Source organism: Brachyhypopomus gauderio, chromosome 7, assembly GCF_052324685.1.
Source record: "Brachyhypopomus gauderio isolate BG-103 chromosome 7, BGAUD_0.2, whole genome shotgun sequence".
NCBI classification, from domain to species: Eukaryota; Metazoa; Chordata; class Actinopteri; order Gymnotiformes; family Hypopomidae; genus Brachyhypopomus; species Brachyhypopomus gauderio.
In genome coordinates, this window is record NC_135217.1 from 22,336,001 (window position 1) to 22,353,735 (window position 17,735).

A 17,735-nucleotide genomic window follows, 5' to 3' on the forward strand; every position below is an offset into this window, starting at 1 on the left:
ATGGACAGCATGGACACATCAGGTCTAGGGTTAGGGTTAGGGTTAGGATTAGGGTTGCCAGTTCCTGAGTATCTTCAGTCCTTCAGTCCTGAGATACAAAATAAATAGTTATGTTGAAACATGATTATAGTCATAGATATAGTCAACATAGATAATTATAAGTGAATGAAGAAAAGATCAATTTAAATCAAACCATATTTGATTTAAACCATAGCAATACTTAGCATGACCACCCATTGCCTTTAAAACATCATAAATTCTTCTAGGTACGCTTGTACCAAATTGGTGATAATGATCATCATTTTCTTATGTGGGTTGAAACACAGTAATTAACGGAAACACAAACAGCTGTGTAGGAGGCTTATAACTTATTAAAAGGCGGGGCAGAACCGGTCTTGTAACCGGAGGGTTATGGGTTCGATTCCTAGGTCATAGGCTGTGACTGAAGTGCCCTTAACCCCCAACTGCTACCAGGGCGTTGGGCTAGGGCTGCCCACCACTCTGGGCACGTGTGCACAACAGCTCCCTAGTGATCATTAGTGTGTGTGTGTGTGTGTGTGTGTGTGTGTGTGTGTGTGTGTGTGTGTGTGTGTGTGTGTGTGTGTGTGTGTGTGTTCTCACAGCACAGACAGGAAAATGCAGAGGACTGATAGGGCATGATTTTGATTGGATGTGAGTATGGCAACTAAAAAAAAAACTGCATGGAGAACAGCCAAACTCTGCTACAAGAGACACAGGTCATACACAGCATACACAAGGCAAGACTGAGCACATTAACAAGACACAATGTAGTTATACCACATCAGCAAGGTCTCTCCCAGGCAAAGATTTCAAAGCACACTGTGTTTTCAAGATGTGCTGCACAAGCTCTTTTGAAGGACAGAGAAATGGGGAACGGTAAGCAGATGCAGTGGTCGGCCAGGGAACGTAGTGGAGCAGATGAAAGGCACATCATGCCTACTTCTCTTCAGAATCAGAAGATGCCCAGCTGTGACATCAACTCAGAACTGGCAGAAACCATTGAGGCCCAGATACACCCGTCTACTGCCCGGAAAGGTCTGGCCAGAAGTGAACTTCACGGAAGGACTGTGGCCATGCTTTCAATGTGGAAACAAGACAAAGCAATTCAACTATGCGTGAAACATAGGAACTGGGGTGCATAAAATGGCAGCAGGTAGTAAAGAATCAAAATGTGAATATATTTGGCGGTAACAAAAGGCAGTGAGTGGCTGGAGAACTGTACGATAATGTCTGCAGAAAACAGTGAAGCATGGCAGAGGTTGTTTGTAAATTTGGGGCTGCATTTCAGCAAATGGCATTAGGGATTTGGTCAGGATTAATAGTGTACTCAATACTGAGAAACACAGATATATGTTTATCCATCATGCAGGACCACCAGGGAAGCATCTGATTGGCTCCAAATGTGTTCTGCACCAGGACAAGAACCCAGCATAAAGAACATAAGAGTCCTGGAAGTGATGACATGGTATCCACAGAGCCCAGATCTCAACTCCATCAAATCTGTCTGGGATTGCATAAAGAGACCGATGGTGTTGAGCAAGTCTACATCCATAGACGACATGTGGTTAGTTCTCCAACATGTTTGGAACAGCCTTTGTGTGATGTTCCTTCAAAACCTTGGTGCAGGTTTACTGATGCAAGAACTTATGCCATTTTGAAGGCAAATGGTTATCACACCAAATATTCATTTTATTTTGATTTCACTTTTGTTCATCCTCTTTGCATTTTGTTAATAAACTATTATAATTTTTTTAATTCTTGCAACAATTTTCATCACCTGCTTAAAACCTTTGCACAGACCCGTATCTATACTCTAACTAAAAGAACTTGTTTATGCTAGTTGTTTGTTCTAATCATAGCTTTTGTAATGGGAGAAAAGTTAATTGGCAGACAAGTACTTAGACTCCTTTTTGAAACTGAATTTGTGCACAATTCAAACACTGAGTAACATCTTTAACCAAGACTTAAGATACAATGATGCAATATAAATTTTATGAATTTGTTCAACATCCAATCCCAGTGTGTGAAAGCTGCTACATTCTTTCAACAGATGGTTACACCCTCCTAAGCAGCAATAACTGCAAAAAATAAAAAATAAAAACCCTAATTTCAGTAGTTGTCCGTTGGAGTTTTGGCCAAGTCCTCCTTTCAGAGCTGCATCCACCCAATAACATTTGTGGGCCTGTGAACATTGTGTTTTTCAGGTTCTGCTAAATATTTCAATACACTTTACATCTGGACCTTGACTAGGTCATTGCAAAAGGATAATTTTCTAAGTATTTTGGATTATTGTCTTGTTGCGTGACCCATCACACTATACCACCATGCTTCACAAGTGTTATGAGTTTCTTACTTTAAAGCAATGTTAGGCTATTGTCAGACATAATGGGGTGCATAGCAGTCAAATGTCTCTATTTTACATCCATCTGTACATACAATTTTTACAGATATTGTGTTTCCTAGAAAGGTTTACAACATGTCATACAAACATGCAATAAATGCAGCTACAACATTACGGTCGTATTAAGTTGTGAATCTCCCCCACATTCTGAGGTATGTTTACAATTACCCAACTTCCATGTAGAAATTTGGATCTGTAGATCTGGTATCAGGGGTTTGGTTATTCAGTATGCTGAATAATTATCTGAAACACAAAACCCTTCACTAGACATGTGAACCAAGCTTCACTGTCATGACTCTTGTCCAGTAGATACTGCCAAATGAAAACAAAGATCATGTGATCAGTGATCTGCTCTAGATGGACAGGTTTCATTTAATCCATAATCACAACAAGATCTATCTGAAATCCTCAATACAATTACTGTTTTGATATTAGGGAGCTTGGTTATTTGTCAGTAAAGGAGCTTCCATTAATTGAAGTGACAGATCATTTATCTTCCTCGTTGTCATCTGAACAGCAGAAAGCTAAAGTAAGCATTTGCTTATTCAACATTGTTTCCACAGTTTCACAGCAAGGTCCCTTGTACCAAACCAAACTATAACTGTTACTAGATACAAGTAATTTTTATTTTTTTAGAGAATTACTCATTAAGGTTGAGTAATACACATTCTAGTCTAATGAACCCAGTCTTTCATCTGGCAGACGGGAAGCTGCCAGTCCTCTCAGAAGCCTTTTCTTTTCATTCTGATTGTTTGGCTGATAAAAAGAGCGGTTGATGTCACTCAGTCCTTTTCTTAAAAGTTAAAACATGTTTCTCAATTCTGAAAGTGTTCTAGTCTGCCAAATAAGCAGCTGCCTGCCATCCCAGGGAATGACGCCGGCCGTCTCCCAAAGGACGCCGCACGACAGAACCAGAAAGAGTGGGTAATAAAGTTGTGCAGACCTACAGAACAACTTTTGTACAGTGGAATTGTGCTGCTGTTTAAACACATTTGAGATATGTTGGTATGTTTTGGCTAAGCAAATGTATTTATTTATTTTGGAAAATAAGGCTCTAACACTCAAAGGTACTAAAAAGCACTGATTGGTGCTGATCTGAATCTCAGGTAGCGGTACCACTAACAAACCTTGTCAATCAAGATCCAGTCCTACTAAAAATGCCAGACCTCGTATAATACAGACCAAATTTGTTTTAGATACCCACTTAAATCTTTGTTTGTTTGTTTTTTCCATTTAATTTTGTTTTTGTTTTTTTATGCTGTCTGTTACTCAGTGTGGTGTTAGCTAAATAGAGCAGACAGCTCCTTACAGCTAATTGCAAAACGCCTTGGCCACTGCTGGTGGGTTTATTGATTGCTCATCCTAACATTTCAAACAAGCTGAATGACACATGGAGATCGATGAAGCCGAGGCCATGAATTAGCAGCTTTCACTCCGGCCTCTGGGCCTGCTAATTCTGGCAAGCGTTGTATGAATTCTTATGGCTGCACCCACACCTTAAAATAGCTGGAGTTTGTGACTGTGTCCATTGAATGCTGTGCCAGCATAAAGACACTGGTGGGGTTTGGGCTTCTCAGCTTTGCAGCTCCACTCTTGATGGTTGGAGGTGAAGGCGGGAGAAGAAAGTCATCACTATACACACAGCCCCATTCGGCGTGAATTTGTGAACCATCTCTCACGGCTCTGTTCACTTGATGAATCGATTCAAGTCTTTGATAAAAAAAATATTCTGAAATAAATGATATACAGAAAAGATATAACGAAAGGCTTTCATCCGTTATTAATTCAGGTAATTGCTGTAATTTGTGCATCAACTGTTAGACCTGAAGTGAGATCTTCACTTGTCTCTGAACATCAGAGTTCCTCTTGTGAAATATTGGCAGGTTCACTCAGGGAATCTATATTGGTGTTCCTAACATAAACACGTAGCTTTATATATTCCACATAACAGAATGCTGTAAATGAAGCTGTGTCAACTTTGCTGAGTCATGGATAAGGATGACCATGAGAAATAAACATGACAAAGACCAAAAATCTAAATTCAGTGAAACAAACTGCTCTTTCAGAAGAGTCCTAAGTAATTAACTTGCCTGTTCTGACAAACAAAGGCACCTTTTATTCGTAGGATCAATACAAGAAGAGTGACAAGAAAGATCTCAGCTCTCTATCAGCTCACCACCTTGAATGTTTCTCTCCAGGAACCACAGACGTCAAATAAAATTACACAAAGAAAAAAATCAAAATAGACACTCAGTCAAAATACTGCAACAATTTGATGAATGATGAAAGCATAAAAAAGTTACACTCTTGAAAGGACGATGATTGGAACTGTCTGTGGAAATAGCCTGTACTGAAAATGATTCTTTAAGGGCTGAAATACTGGGAATGGAATGATTGTTGTCTATGATTGGCTGACAGTGTTAAGATAGTTTGTATCTGTACCTTTTCGAATTGACTGAAGACCCTGACTGTATCTCAGTCACTAAGGAGAAGGTAGTTAGTAGTTATGTTAACAGAATGTTAACAGTATCCTTTTGTACCCTTGTAAAAAGTCTTACTGTACAAAACTCATCATGTGTCAAATCAGAGCATTATCTGACTCAGCCATAAATGAGTACTTGAATCATCCTGATTCAGTTATTGCCCCAGGACTAAAAATATGATCTTAATCTGAGTGGAATATGATGAGATCGTGGACAGAATGTAATGCCAGTTCTGAGAGAAAGCTCCTTTTGCTATGAGTAGTCCTCTACTGACCTCTAGTGGACATTTACTATTCGGGAAAATACTGATGAGCAGTTTTAGCAGACTTTCTTCTGAATAAAGTATGTTCTAACACTACCAAAACCAAGAGTAAATAAATCAAATCAGCATTTTATTTAATTTAATGACTAGATATACCTGTCCATCTTAATTATTTCCATTTTAGTAATTTTCCAATGAATTAGCTTTTAATTTGATCTCTTGAATGATTAGGGTTATTAAACTAAGCTAAACTAAGTGTATATCCAGTATATTTCCAAAAATTATATTTTTTAATTCTTTAAGAAAATGTGATGACATTGAAGAAAAAAAATTACTCCAATTGCAAGTAACAATGTTGAGAACACAGAAAACTATTTCAATTTTTATCTTTTCTGTTGCTCTCATTCCATTTTAAGAGTTTACGAATGCCATCTAGATAATTTTTTATATTATTCTGATGATTACCAAGTTGTGAGACTCTGAGGAATGAAAAATACTTCAAATACTTCAAACATAACGCATCTACATTTTTATTGTTTAGACTGTTTATTTCACAGTTAGCTTTCAGAGCCATGCTGACGGCATATTTCAGATCAGAATTAGACCTGTTGCACAGCTCCTACAACATGTACCTCACAATCAATGCACCACACAAAACCCCAGAGTTACTGCTAGATCCTTTCTAATATTTTCACTCTACATTGTGTTTTTCCCTTGGTTACAGACAAGCAAATCTGGTACGAGCTCATCTAGGTTGTGAAGTCGTAACAGGGATAAAAGATGTAACTAACATATGGTTGAGTGATTCAACGAAAACCAGAGAATGTTATGGAACTTTGCGTATTGAATTAGGAAAACTATATACATATTATAGAGAAATATACAACTCCAGGAGTGGTGTGACACTACAACCCACACTACAAGAAAAACACATCTAACTACACTACAATACAAAAACATATAATATAATCCTACACTCCTTGACTAGAAACAAAGAAACAAACAGGCATCACTTCTTACATTCCACAACAATATACATATTCCAGATCCTAACACACACAGAAAGTAGAAAAATCACTTTCACCAAGCTAAAAACAAGCAAAGGTGATGTAAATGAGAGAGAGGAAGGCAGTGGAGGAGTCAGTAAAGAGGCATATGGGACCAGAACCCCGAACTGGACCTCAGCAATCAGGAGCACACAGCAGCACAAGGGAGTGTAACAAAATGCAACCTTTTCATCTCCTCTAATACAACATGAGTTCCTAGGTAATGGTTGAACAGATAGGCTACCATATGGAGAAATAGTTGCTAAAAACCAGGGGAGGGGAGCGAAAAAGGTTAACAGCTGTTAGATAAATATTCAACAAATGCACAGAGAAAACCATAAGGCATCGAGTCACATTACCTAGTGGGTCAAATTATCTAGTGGGTCATCCAGTATAACACAGTCCAACACTGGCCATGGCTGCCCCAGTCTACACTGAAAATCATTATTTCCACAGGACATTTTAATTACTAGGTCGCATCCTGTTTCTGAAATAAAAGTCTCATACTGGTGAACGTAATGATTGATGAACTGGGTGTAGTGCAGAATTGGTAAGGCATAATAAATGTAAAATTAGTTTTTCTTATGCGGAACTGTCCTATTTTCATTATATGTTCATTTGTTCATTTTCATATGTTAATTGGTATAATATCATACTTTAATACTGAAATTGAAAATGCCTGCAATAAAAACCCTGTTAATATATTGCGTTAATATATCTAATTGAGTGTCGTGCGCTCTCTGTCCAATTTCAGTTATTATGGAGTCAAAACAGGTCAGACCGATATTGAAACAAATGTGTCATGAAAGGTTAGCAAGTTTGTTTTTCATTTATTGAGATAATTACAATATTTTGTAGATATCAAACAAAATCTGTCTTGCTAGCTACACAGTGTGAGTCCTGTTTAATGAGTCAGCAAGCAACACTGTTCCACTCGTGCATGATGGGAAATAAAAGTTTATTATATCTGGATGAAGCAAGAGAGACTGATCTGCAATACTGCCTGGACAAATTAGTCTTCAAATTCACTGCAAAACTAGGTCATGCTCCTTTAAAGACAATGGGTTACTGCAGATTAGGGGGCTACTGAGATCTATTGAAGACATTACTGATAATATTACCTAAAAACAGCTCAGCACTGCAGATAAAGACAGACGTGCACAAATGCCAGAGAAAGCAATGTTTAGGTACCAGAGTCAAATCATTACTTTAAGGAATATATTTCATGCTTTAACTTAAAAGTGACACAATGGCAGTACATTAAAATAACCATTAAATGCACGATATTTTAGAGCTGCTATGTTTCAACCCAAGACTTTAAAAGTTCATATGACCATTTTTTTCATATTACAAAACAATTACATGCTTCTAAGATGAGTGAAAATATTTGAGATATAAATAAGAAGGAAAAAGTTTTATTCTTAAAAATCCTGGGGAAAAATACATTAATATAATTTTTAACATAGCATGTGTGTCAAAATTTGAAACCTTTAAGTTCCAGTAGATTCTTTAGATCTTTCTCAGATATAAGGCAGAGAGACCTTTTAAAGCCACATTTGCATTTGAAGGTTCTTTATTCCCATCTTTGAGTCAAGAGATCTAGCTCACATCATCTCGTCCACAGGGGAGCAGCTGTATTTTCTTGGCGATGCCCTCTGCTATGTTTTTACTGCTTGCTACGATCAACCTCCTAGACATCAGATCAAACGGCCCCCCTGCAATACAAACGGACATCTGGATTTACTGAGGTGAAGCATACCTCAAGTTTGCATCTTTGAATAATAGCTAATGGGAGCCCTTGGCTTCTCAGGGATAAACGTCAAGCACTTGACTTAAAGCACTCGATTTATTCCCCAGGCACAAATGACCTTTTATCATGGAGACAATAAAATATAACGCAAATCAAGGTAACTGAAAAAATGACCAGTCGTTTTTCATGGTTTAGTGAAGAGCGGCGGCAGAAACGGGACATATCTCGCGCACATCTCTTACCTTGCATTGACTGTTGAAATAAATTAATACAAATCGAATTTTAAAACTGTGATTCTTTCAAAAACAACGCAGCACTGGTTTCGCGCCACACACCGAAGCAGGCCCACAGACTGCAGACAGGACAACGAGTCAAGCCCGCAGCACGAGCGGCTGTTTCCCGAGCGCTCACGCCTGCCATCTGCCACCTGCCCCTCCTGCCCCTCCTGCCCCACCGGCACATCAAGAGGAACATAAAGAAGCCCCGGTGATGGCAGCAGCGCAGGGCAAGAGCAGGTGGCAGATAACGGCGGTGAAGATGCTCCTGCCCTGTGGCTCTTAAACATTCCCCTTGTGATTTCCAAAGAGACAAAGGAGGCCCCCCCCCCCCCCCCCCCCCCGCTGCAACATGAAGTTCAGGACACGGAGCACCATAATGCAGTACCTTCCCTTTTGGCATTAATCAGCGCAAACGGACACCCCAGCGGAGCCTGCACCTGCCACCTGATCTCCCGCAGGTACACTACACCTACAGCACCGACTTGCACCCACACACAGAGATTAATACACAACAGCATGGAAAGCGCCATCTACACACAAACACTGTATAAAGCAACATCTTTAATATTTCCAACATTAGATATCGCCCATCTTACCTGTTGGATTGATAACTTAGCTAGCTAGTACTTTGTAATGGTAGCATAAGTTATATTCAGTGGTGGTACTTTAAACCTTGTCTGCTTTATGAAGTTAAAAATTATACCGAGAATGTGTACACAAGGACATCTGGCCTACAGGTTAGTTTAGAACACCTTTACCACTCAAGCTCTTTAACAAAACAAAAACACACGGAACAGAGTCATTAGATTTCATAGCACCATCCGAGTTGTAAGATCTTCTGAGCCACAGAGTAAACTGCCTAAACTGGCCTGCAATTTGTCATTCTCACAGTAATCCCACCCACCTGCACCTGCAATCTGATGGTGTACAGTATGCTCAGTGTCCAGTGATGACCAGTACCTGTGACATCCATGATGACTCCCCCAGCTTCAGTGAGTATGGCTGCTCCACCTGCCATATCCCAGCAGTGGATCCCCATGTGGTAATAAGCATCTGCTGCCCCACAAGCCACCAAACACAGATTCACAGCTGCACTGCCTGGGGTTCGGATCCTGCAATCCAATTGAGACATTCAAGTTTATATGGTTTGTTTATTTAGTTATGCAACCTTTTCTGTTATGCAAAACATTTCTTGTTGTCTGATTCCAACCGTCAACCTATGGTTATGACAGAGCTACAATTTTTATGCAATCTTTATGGTGTTTATGCACAACAGATCGTGCTGGTCACGGATGTCCACACCGTAACAATCGTCACAAGTGTTAAAATTATTTTGAACAAAATTAATTTAAAAGCTCTTGCTCTGTCACATGGCTTTGTGGTCTGAGACCAGAGTTAAAAGCCGGGCTTCCCTAGAGGACCCACACAGTAAGCACAGAGCAGAGGTGTGTCCTGTTGTACTTCCATTAGCTGGGCCGCCCAATGGAGGATGGGTTCACTTTTGAGTCATGGTCCTCCCAAGGTTACTTCCTAATCCCTTCCTAGGGAGTTCTTCCTTGCCACTGTTGCCCCAGACTTGCTCATTAGGGATCTGGACCCATGCACTTGCAAAGCTGCTTTATGACAACTTGTTGTGTTGTGAAAAGCGCTATATAAACAAATTTGACTTTGACTTTTGACTTTGTTGTACAGAATGGGGTTAGAACAAACTACTGTGCTTATTTATACCTGTCTATATGTAAAATTGTTCAAGAAGCCAGAGGTTAGAAGTACAGGATGGTACTCACCCATGAACAGGGATAGAAAGGATCCTCTCCATGTTGGCCATCAGGATTCTGAAGTGTTCGGGATCTTTTTTGAAACTCATCTCTGTCAGCACCAGGGACTTGGTGATGTCTACGTATAAATGGGAAAAATCTGTATAAGTTGCCATGCTTTGCCTGTCCAGGTCATATTTTGAAATACAAAATATGCACTGGCTGCAAACAGCAGTCAGAAGTTAATAAATGTCTCAGTGGCCATAACTCTGTGTTCATGGACTGACCTTGTTGCATTGAGACTTTGATAGGGGCTCCATTGCAGAACGCTCCTTTACCCTTGCGAGCAGTATACATTTTGTCCTCAATGCAACTGTACACAATTCCAAACTCTATCTAAGGAACAAGAACAGGTAAAAGTTTGATGTACCGATTTCTGTCCAGGGACCAGAGGCTGAATCCCCTAAAGATGGTGCACTAAAAATGCTGAATAAACCATGATCTCATGCTCCTTATACTGGTATAGCATGTAAGAACCTGGTACCACTCTGGATTGCACCTTAGACAGCTGAATATAACACTGAGTTTTATGACAGTGCAGACATGTAAAACAATCATTCACAATGAAAAGTCTAAACATGGCCATTCGTTTCTTAACCATATGCTCACTGTGCAGACCAAAACACTAATATAAAAATTGCATTTTCACAGACGATACAGAGTCTTTTGAAGCATATACAGATTAAAGAATTAACTGTTGTTTGGCTAATACTGCACGACAGGGTAGCAAGGTGCAATAGCCATCCATTAGCATGACAGTGATGTAAAGTGGATCTCATGAGCCCGTGTCCATAATTTATCCGATTAACATTTATTTGGTTGAAGGACATAAGCAGAGAGAGAACATGCACTTAACACTCCAAACGACTCAGGGGATTACAAGCTAATAAGTCACAGAAGAAGTACCTGTTTATTCACTGTAAATCCAATGGACACTGACACAAAGGGGAACCTGGACAGAGTCAGGAACAAAAAGTATGTTTCTTCAGCTCTTTCTACTGATTTTATTCATTCATTAAATTTATTACATTGTTGTACTCAAAGATGTGTCAAGTGTCTGTTAATATTTGTATATAAGTAGTATATTTATAAGCAGCAGTACATGGTGTTTCACAGATTAGCCAAGTCCTCAAATCTTTCCCAACAAGCGTCATACTTAAACTATTCTAAAAGCATATAAATCACTTCTTTTCCATTTGTATGGGATGTAAATTTAGCTATACACTCACCCCTCACTTTATTTAAAACTCACCTTGCATGTATCTACCCTCACTTTCCATTTTGTTAGGTACACTTACGCCTTTTGGGCATTTAACAGATGGTTCATAGTTCACCTGCTTGCAAGCACAACCTTTCATCCACCCTCTACTCATACAGTATTTTCATGCTGGAAAATCCCATCAGTCACTCACACCTGTGGACAAAGTTTGTGGTCCCATCGATGGGATCAATGATCCAGGTGGGGTTATCGGTGAGAATACTGGAGGCCCCAGCAGCCACCGATTCCTCACCTATGAAACTTAAACAGGTAAAGATGAAGAAAGATGGAGAGGGTATGAGTGAAAGATTGCCAACATGTTAACAGCACCCACAAGAGTCCCACAAGGTTAAATAATGGGTTGTTTTGATTAGATGTTTACTTGTTTTTAATCTTAACAGTACTGTCATTGCACTAAAGCCCCGAGCACCTGTGACTGGGATATTTCTTCTTGATGGAGGATATAATTAGTTCCTCCACCTTCTGGTCTGTATCTGTGACCAAGTCTACTGGGGAGCTCTTCTGCATGACAGATATATCTTTCTGTAGTGCATCACGAATCATCTGAAACACAGGACAACACACCGCATGGTCAGGGGGAAGAGAAGGGTGGCTCTAGTTTGCAAGACACAAAACAATATTAACAGTGTTACCTCTGAGTGAGCCCTCACAAAATGACATATGGACGGTGCCTTTTAGAAAACGTGTGAGAGTCTGGTGAGAACGAACAGCTAGTTTGGTCGCTCACCTTTCCTGCCTCTTCTGTAACGCCGAGACAGTGATCCATACACTCCTGCCAAGGGTCCATCATCAGACGTGTGTGACGGACGGAACCAGCAGTGCTAGAAACAACCCGTAACCGCGTCTGTCATTAGATATGTCAGCTAACGTTTTAATATAGCCAAGCTCTATATTAAAGAACATTGATTTAGCCGTGCACATAAACCAAAACACCGGCACTAAAAGCTCAGATTAGCTGCAGCCGTTGTCCGTTCTCCGCTGTGTTGTCGATGAAACGTTTTAGCTAGCTAGGATTTTTTTTAAATATTAATGTTTCTCCAGGTAGCTAGCAAGTTCATTTTCATTCACTAACGCTAGTTAGCTGTCATTGCAGAAAGTAAGACGAAGCACAAACTCACCTTAGTAGGTAAAGCTTACAGAAATCACCGTATACACACAAAAAACAGCCAGCTCAGTGAAAATATTTGCTAGCTAGCGTAGCACAGCTAGTATGAGGCACTGGAGTGGCAGCCTGAGCCCACCACACTACTGACAACCCGCCTTAGATGAGCTTCACAACCGCTCAGGGTGACCGTAAAGTTACGAAGCTTTCAGATTTATGATTTAAAGATTAAGATTAATAATAATAATAACGTTTAAGAAAGAGTTTGGGCATGCGTGCGTGTTTATATACTCCAACAGTAATATGTGTACTGTAAACACTTCAGTTTGGTGTCAGATGAATCCAATGCTTTACTCCCAACACAGAAGATTACAACGAATGCCCCGTTCATATCAGTCTGTACTTGTTTATTCACACATAACATAACTTTAGAGGCATAAAGGTGGGTAGTTTCTCCATTACAGTGACTGCCAGATTAAATTCCATTTCATTTTGGTAGGTCTACTCTTCATATGAAAAGTATATCATTCTGTATAAGTGCTAATAGCCCTATATTTTTGAGAAGTCACTGCTAACTGGGCTTTTCAGTTAGAAATAATACGTGAATTGTTTTGGAAGGGTATTTCACTTAAAACTTTTCACTTAAAACTAATTCCTTTAAGGGGAAGGAGGACGAAATCTAGATTTTTGAATAAAATACAGCCATTGTAATTATAGCCTGTTCGTTTAACTTCCTTCCCAAATGGTGAAAACTGAAGTTTTTTTTCTTTTGACAACTACAAGCCTCCCTTTATTTTCATAAGCGCTGCCCATTTCTAATTAAAGTCATGGGAGCCTGTGTGTGTGTGTGTGTGTGTGTGTGTGTGTGTGTGTGTGTGTGTGTGTGTGTGTGTGTGTGTGTGTGTGTGTGAGTGTAAGTGTTGTGTAGCAAAAAGTGGCAGGATGTCCTCCTCTCTCTGTCTGAAGGTTTACCATGACGGTATGCACTATACGTTTTTTACCCTTCAGTTACTCTGAAAACGTGTGACTAGATTTGACTAGTGTTTACTTTTTGTGTACTTTGGATCACGTTTTGTGGCATAAACAAATTCATAAGGCATGTTATCACTACAATGATGACATATTCACATGGGACAAACAATTTTGGGGTATGTGAACACATTCTTTTCCCCATTAAATAGATTTGACTAATATGTGTGAAAGCATGAGAAAACAAATTGACTCTATGTTGTTAGTATTTAACATCGATTCATCAATCTCTTCGAATTCCTGTAACTCCATACCATGTAGCTATATGCCATTTGTGTTTATAAGCATTAGGGTATTTTTATAGTGTGTAGAATAGCAAACAACATTACATTAACATTAGCTATTTTTGCTTCAAGGACTTCACTTCAAGGACTGGGTCTTTACTTTCTTTCTATTATCTAGTAGCAGAAGAAACCCTCTTTTTTTTTGCCTTTTGTCAATTCTGCCTCACAGTTGCTATTTAAACATTTGTCAGTAGGGGGAGTAGCAAGGCAGAAAATGGTGTGATTGCAAGCAAGTACGTTTGCGATGAATGTGAACCGTTAATTAAATGTTTGTCTGTCAGCCAGTCTGTCTGTTTGTTTGTTTGTTTGTGTGTGATCTGATTAATCATTCCCAAGTCACGAGCAAACAACAATGATGTTGAAAAAAATATTATTTGCAGAACTTTATACTTAAATAAAGTTGCTTCAATTTCTTTTTCTTTGTTTCATTTGTAGTACTCATTGTTCTATTCCTCATTGGTCAAGTAAACTCAGGGCCTGGAACCACCCCAAATTTAAAACAAATTGTGCTTGGGCGATGTTATAACTATATCACCCTGGTCAACCCCAGTCCCAGGTGAGACAAGTAGATGCAATGTCCTTTTACAGAGTTTCTCTAGGAGTTAAACAGTGAATGTGCATAATTGTTGCTCTGCCTCTGAATGTGTGTGTGTGTGTGTGTGTGTGTGTGTGTGTGTGTGTGTGTGTGTGTGTGTACTACGTAGGTATAACTGTGAGGAGATATGGCAGAAGTTTGAGGACGCGGTGGTCCGGAGGACACCATGCAACGTGAGAGTGAAAGATTATCATGGGATGTTCCAGGTTGCCACTCAGGTGATCCCCTGTGACAAAGTGAGTCTCTATGGAGATGCCATACCTGGTCCAGACGTGAGAAATGGGAGTTGACTATTTTATCAAATATACTTCTAGGTTTATGGAAGCCAAATTGTGTTTTGATGATACTTAATCATAAAAATTACAGCTACTTTTTAGTCTTGTTTAAACTTGAGAAACCTGGCTCACCATTGGCACGTACATGAAGCAAATGTAGCTATGTTTTACACTTTTTTAACACTTTTATCTTCAAACCTGCTAGCAGATCAGGCTGGAGAATCCAAGATATCTGAGACATTTGGTCATTGTTTTCAATTACACAACTGACAGATGCATAAAAATGCCTTTATTGCCAAACATGCTGTTGTGATCATCCATGATGTGGCCCTTATTCCCCCTGAGATCCAACAGATCACCTCTTGAATAGCCTGTCGATGTAAAAAGTTTATGTGAAATTTGGGCTGTGTGATTAGAGGTTGTATAATGGTCTACAACTGTTTGATACATGCTGATTTAACCTAAATATGAGCAACATGCTTGCTTGAACTAATAATGATTGATTATGAAACTCTATATGAATTTAACTTGGCATCTGAAGGCTCTTGAGAACTGGATGTATTCACCCTTTCTCTAAATTATAAATGCATTGTGTCATTCAATACTTCAATATCAATAACAGATGCTACTTTGGAGCAAGACACGGGGGTTCATGCACAACTATGCAGCTGTATCTGGACAGTTTTGGACTTTAGAGGACACACTGGTGGGATTTATGTTCAATGACCTCATCTGGTGTGGACAGCAGGAAAGAGACAGAGGTGCTTTCCCCACACATACAACGTTGCAAAGAGGAAGACATTGCTAGTGTCCATTTATCCAAGCAGACCCTGTGACAGCAAACACAGGAGATGGAATGCATTAATTCAAGCGAATGTGATATGAAAAATGAACTCTGATGTGCAGTTACATTTTTTTAATTGGTAAATACAGTATTTGTTGTCTGTAAGGCTTTGATTTTCAGTCGTGTCCAGATTGGTCATCGTGCGTGACTCATCCTGTGTATTCTCTGTGGAAGAGGGCATCACAAAACGTGAGAATGAACAATTAAACCTGATTTCCACACTGGACATTCTTTAATATGAGAACTGGAAATTACAAAACTTTCTATTGATGAGTAAACTATGCATGCAGTATCAGTTTTGGCTTGAGGTAGCTTGGACAGCTGGAGAGGTTGGTCATCTTGAACATCCTGAACACACCAGAATGTGTTCCGTGTTGGACTTCCAATTCTACTCTGTCCTACTGCAGTATTGCATTTTGTGACCATTCATCACAGAACACGTGGCAGCTACAGTAAAAACTGGATGCACCGCCTAGTGTTAGGGTCACTATTTTACTTTAAGATGAGACTAGATGTTTAACTTAAGACTTTATTGATCAAATCAAATCAAATCAAATTGATTTAATATAGTCCACTGCATGTCATGACTACTATCCAACTACAGGACTCTAGATCAGATTTGCTTTAGCAATGTCAAATAATAGGTGTAAGGTGAAAGTTGACCTTTGTGACCTCTATGCTCATAATATTTATTTTTAGTTTGCTGCGTCGGCCTGTGGAAACATTACAGTGCTTTTAAATGGATCAGCCAAGAACGCTTTCAGCAGGACAAGGTATCAAATATGCGCAACAATACAATACAATACAATACAATTTTTACATATATTTTAAATATTTTTTTTTTTTATCTGCATGGAGTTATTGTATGATTGCCCTGCATATGTTTAATGCAATTCAACATTCTGCATCTGTCTAGTGATGGGCAGGGAGGCATAATCTGAAGCTTTAAGTCTCAGTAGTATATTGTGCAGTTAAAGTGGTCTGCCAATCTAAGTTATAACTGCAGTTCATGATGGTTCTGGCATCCCAGTTTAGTTACACATCCACTTAATTTTCATTCACACACCTACTATATAATTCTACATCTTCACATTTCCCCATTGAAGGTAGTCAGATTTGATATTTTTTTATAATAAAAATAAAAATTTATAATTTTTTTAATTTATTGTTTATCATTTCATTTTCTTTAGCATGTTTGGGAGTGTTGAACTGGAGAATCTGAACCCCAGGATGGTGTCTCATATCCATATTAAAGTTGTTCCAAATCTGGAGGGCCCACTCACGTAAGAGAAAAGAGAAATATTAGCATGGTTCACAGAAGCTGTTTTTATGTCCTCACCATGGTCACTGGCTCTAGTCTTCTTATCATTGGGTGTAGAAACTGGATAAACACCCTGGAATACGCTGTGTTTGGGTGAATACACTCAATCATTATCAAACTGTAAACTTCATAATCTCCATTTTCCAGGAATGTGTTTATGTTTGTGACATTTCAAAGAATGTTTGCAAAGATCTGCCTGGTAAATGGGGCTTAATACATAAGGAAGGGTATCTTGTCGTTTCAGGAGTAACTGAAAATAGCACAAATACTAGTAGTGCTGAGAGAGATTAATATTCTGTTCTCTTTGTGGATTTGTTCACATTTCTCAATGAGACATTTTGACATTTTTAGAGAATCCTGCTCAAAAGGCTCGATTCTGGAGCTCACCAACATCCTACAGTCACGAGGTTTCCACTGGTCCTGCACAGACAGTGACGCGTATGTATGACACTGCTTTTTAAAAATAGAGCATGTTTTGCTTGGTTTTCAATTTAGGTTGTACACATTATGTTTCATAACAGAATGCTGATGATTCTCCAGTGCACAAAGAATCCAGGGCAGCCAACCTGTCGGGCATGCTCCAACAGCCTCTTGCCCAGGCAGGGACACGCCCTCTACACTACCACCTCGCCCAGGCAGGGACACGTCCTCACTACCACCTCGCCCAGGAAGGGAAACGTCCTCTACACTACCACCTCGCCCAGGAAGGGACACAGCCTCTACACTACCACCTCGCCCAGGCAGGGACACGTCCTCTACACTACCACCTCACCCAGGCAGGGACATGTCCTCTACACTACCACCTCGCCCAGGCAGGGACACGTCCTCTACACTACCACTTCACCCAGGCAGGGACATGTCCTCTACACTACCACCTCACCCAGTCAGAGACACGTCCTCTACACTACCACCTCACCCAGGCAGGAACACGTCCTCTACACTACCACC

General features: G+C 39.7%; 2 protein-coding genes across 10 annotated transcripts in view; one reads left to right on the top strand and one right to left on the bottom strand.

Annotated features, from left to right (window-relative positions):
- LOC143519309 (inositol monophosphatase 1-like) overlaps positions 1–12,752 on the bottom strand; it is a 26,703-nt gene extending 13,951 nt beyond the window's left edge. For 2 of the 5 annotated variants that reach the window (XR_013132397.1, XM_077012617.1), the window contains exons 1-8: positions 12,456–12,752; positions 12,065–12,158; positions 11,747–11,880; positions 11,473–11,577; positions 10,965–11,010; positions 10,286–10,394; positions 10,029–10,137; positions 9,202–9,353 (exon numbers count right to left, since the gene is read on the bottom strand). Coding sequence is in view for 3 of the 5 variants with exons in the window: in XM_077012617.1 (XP_076868732.1) it covers positions 9,202–9,353; positions 10,029–10,137; positions 10,286–10,394; positions 10,965–11,010; positions 11,473–11,577; positions 11,747–11,880; positions 12,065–12,127 (718 nt within the window). In the remaining 2 variants the exon portion in view is untranslated. Of the gene's footprint in view, positions 1–7,027; positions 7,929–9,201; positions 9,354–10,028; positions 10,138–10,285; positions 10,395–10,964; positions 11,011–11,472; positions 11,578–11,746; positions 11,881–12,064; positions 12,159–12,455 lie in introns of those variants that run through there. The other 3 variants (XR_013132398.1, XM_077012619.1, XM_077012618.1) reach the window with 2 other exon arrangements.
- Positions 11,922–17,735, top strand: part of LOC143519308 (ADP-ribosyl cyclase/cyclic ADP-ribose hydrolase 1) — a 27,562-nt gene continuing 21,748 nt past the window's right edge. Inside the window, exons 1-9 of one of the 5 annotated variants that reach the window (XM_077012616.1) lie at positions 11,922–12,033; positions 14,188–14,308; positions 14,457–14,583; positions 15,245–15,383; positions 15,573–15,655; positions 16,166–16,239; positions 16,657–16,749; positions 17,139–17,225; positions 17,309–17,527. In XM_077012616.1, coding sequence (XP_076868731.1) covers positions 14,545–14,583; positions 15,245–15,383; positions 15,573–15,655; positions 16,166–16,239; positions 16,657–16,749; positions 17,139–17,225; positions 17,309–17,527 — 734 coding nt within the window. In that variant the 5' untranslated portion in view covers positions 11,922–12,033; positions 14,188–14,308; positions 14,457–14,544. Of the gene's footprint in view, positions 12,034–12,079; positions 12,464–12,946; positions 13,419–14,187; positions 14,309–14,456; positions 14,584–15,244; positions 15,384–15,572; positions 15,656–16,165; positions 16,240–16,656; positions 16,750–17,138; positions 17,226–17,308; positions 17,528–17,735 lie in introns of those variants that run through there. The other 4 variants (XM_077012615.1, XR_013132396.1, XM_077012613.1 and 1 more) reach the window with 4 other exon arrangements.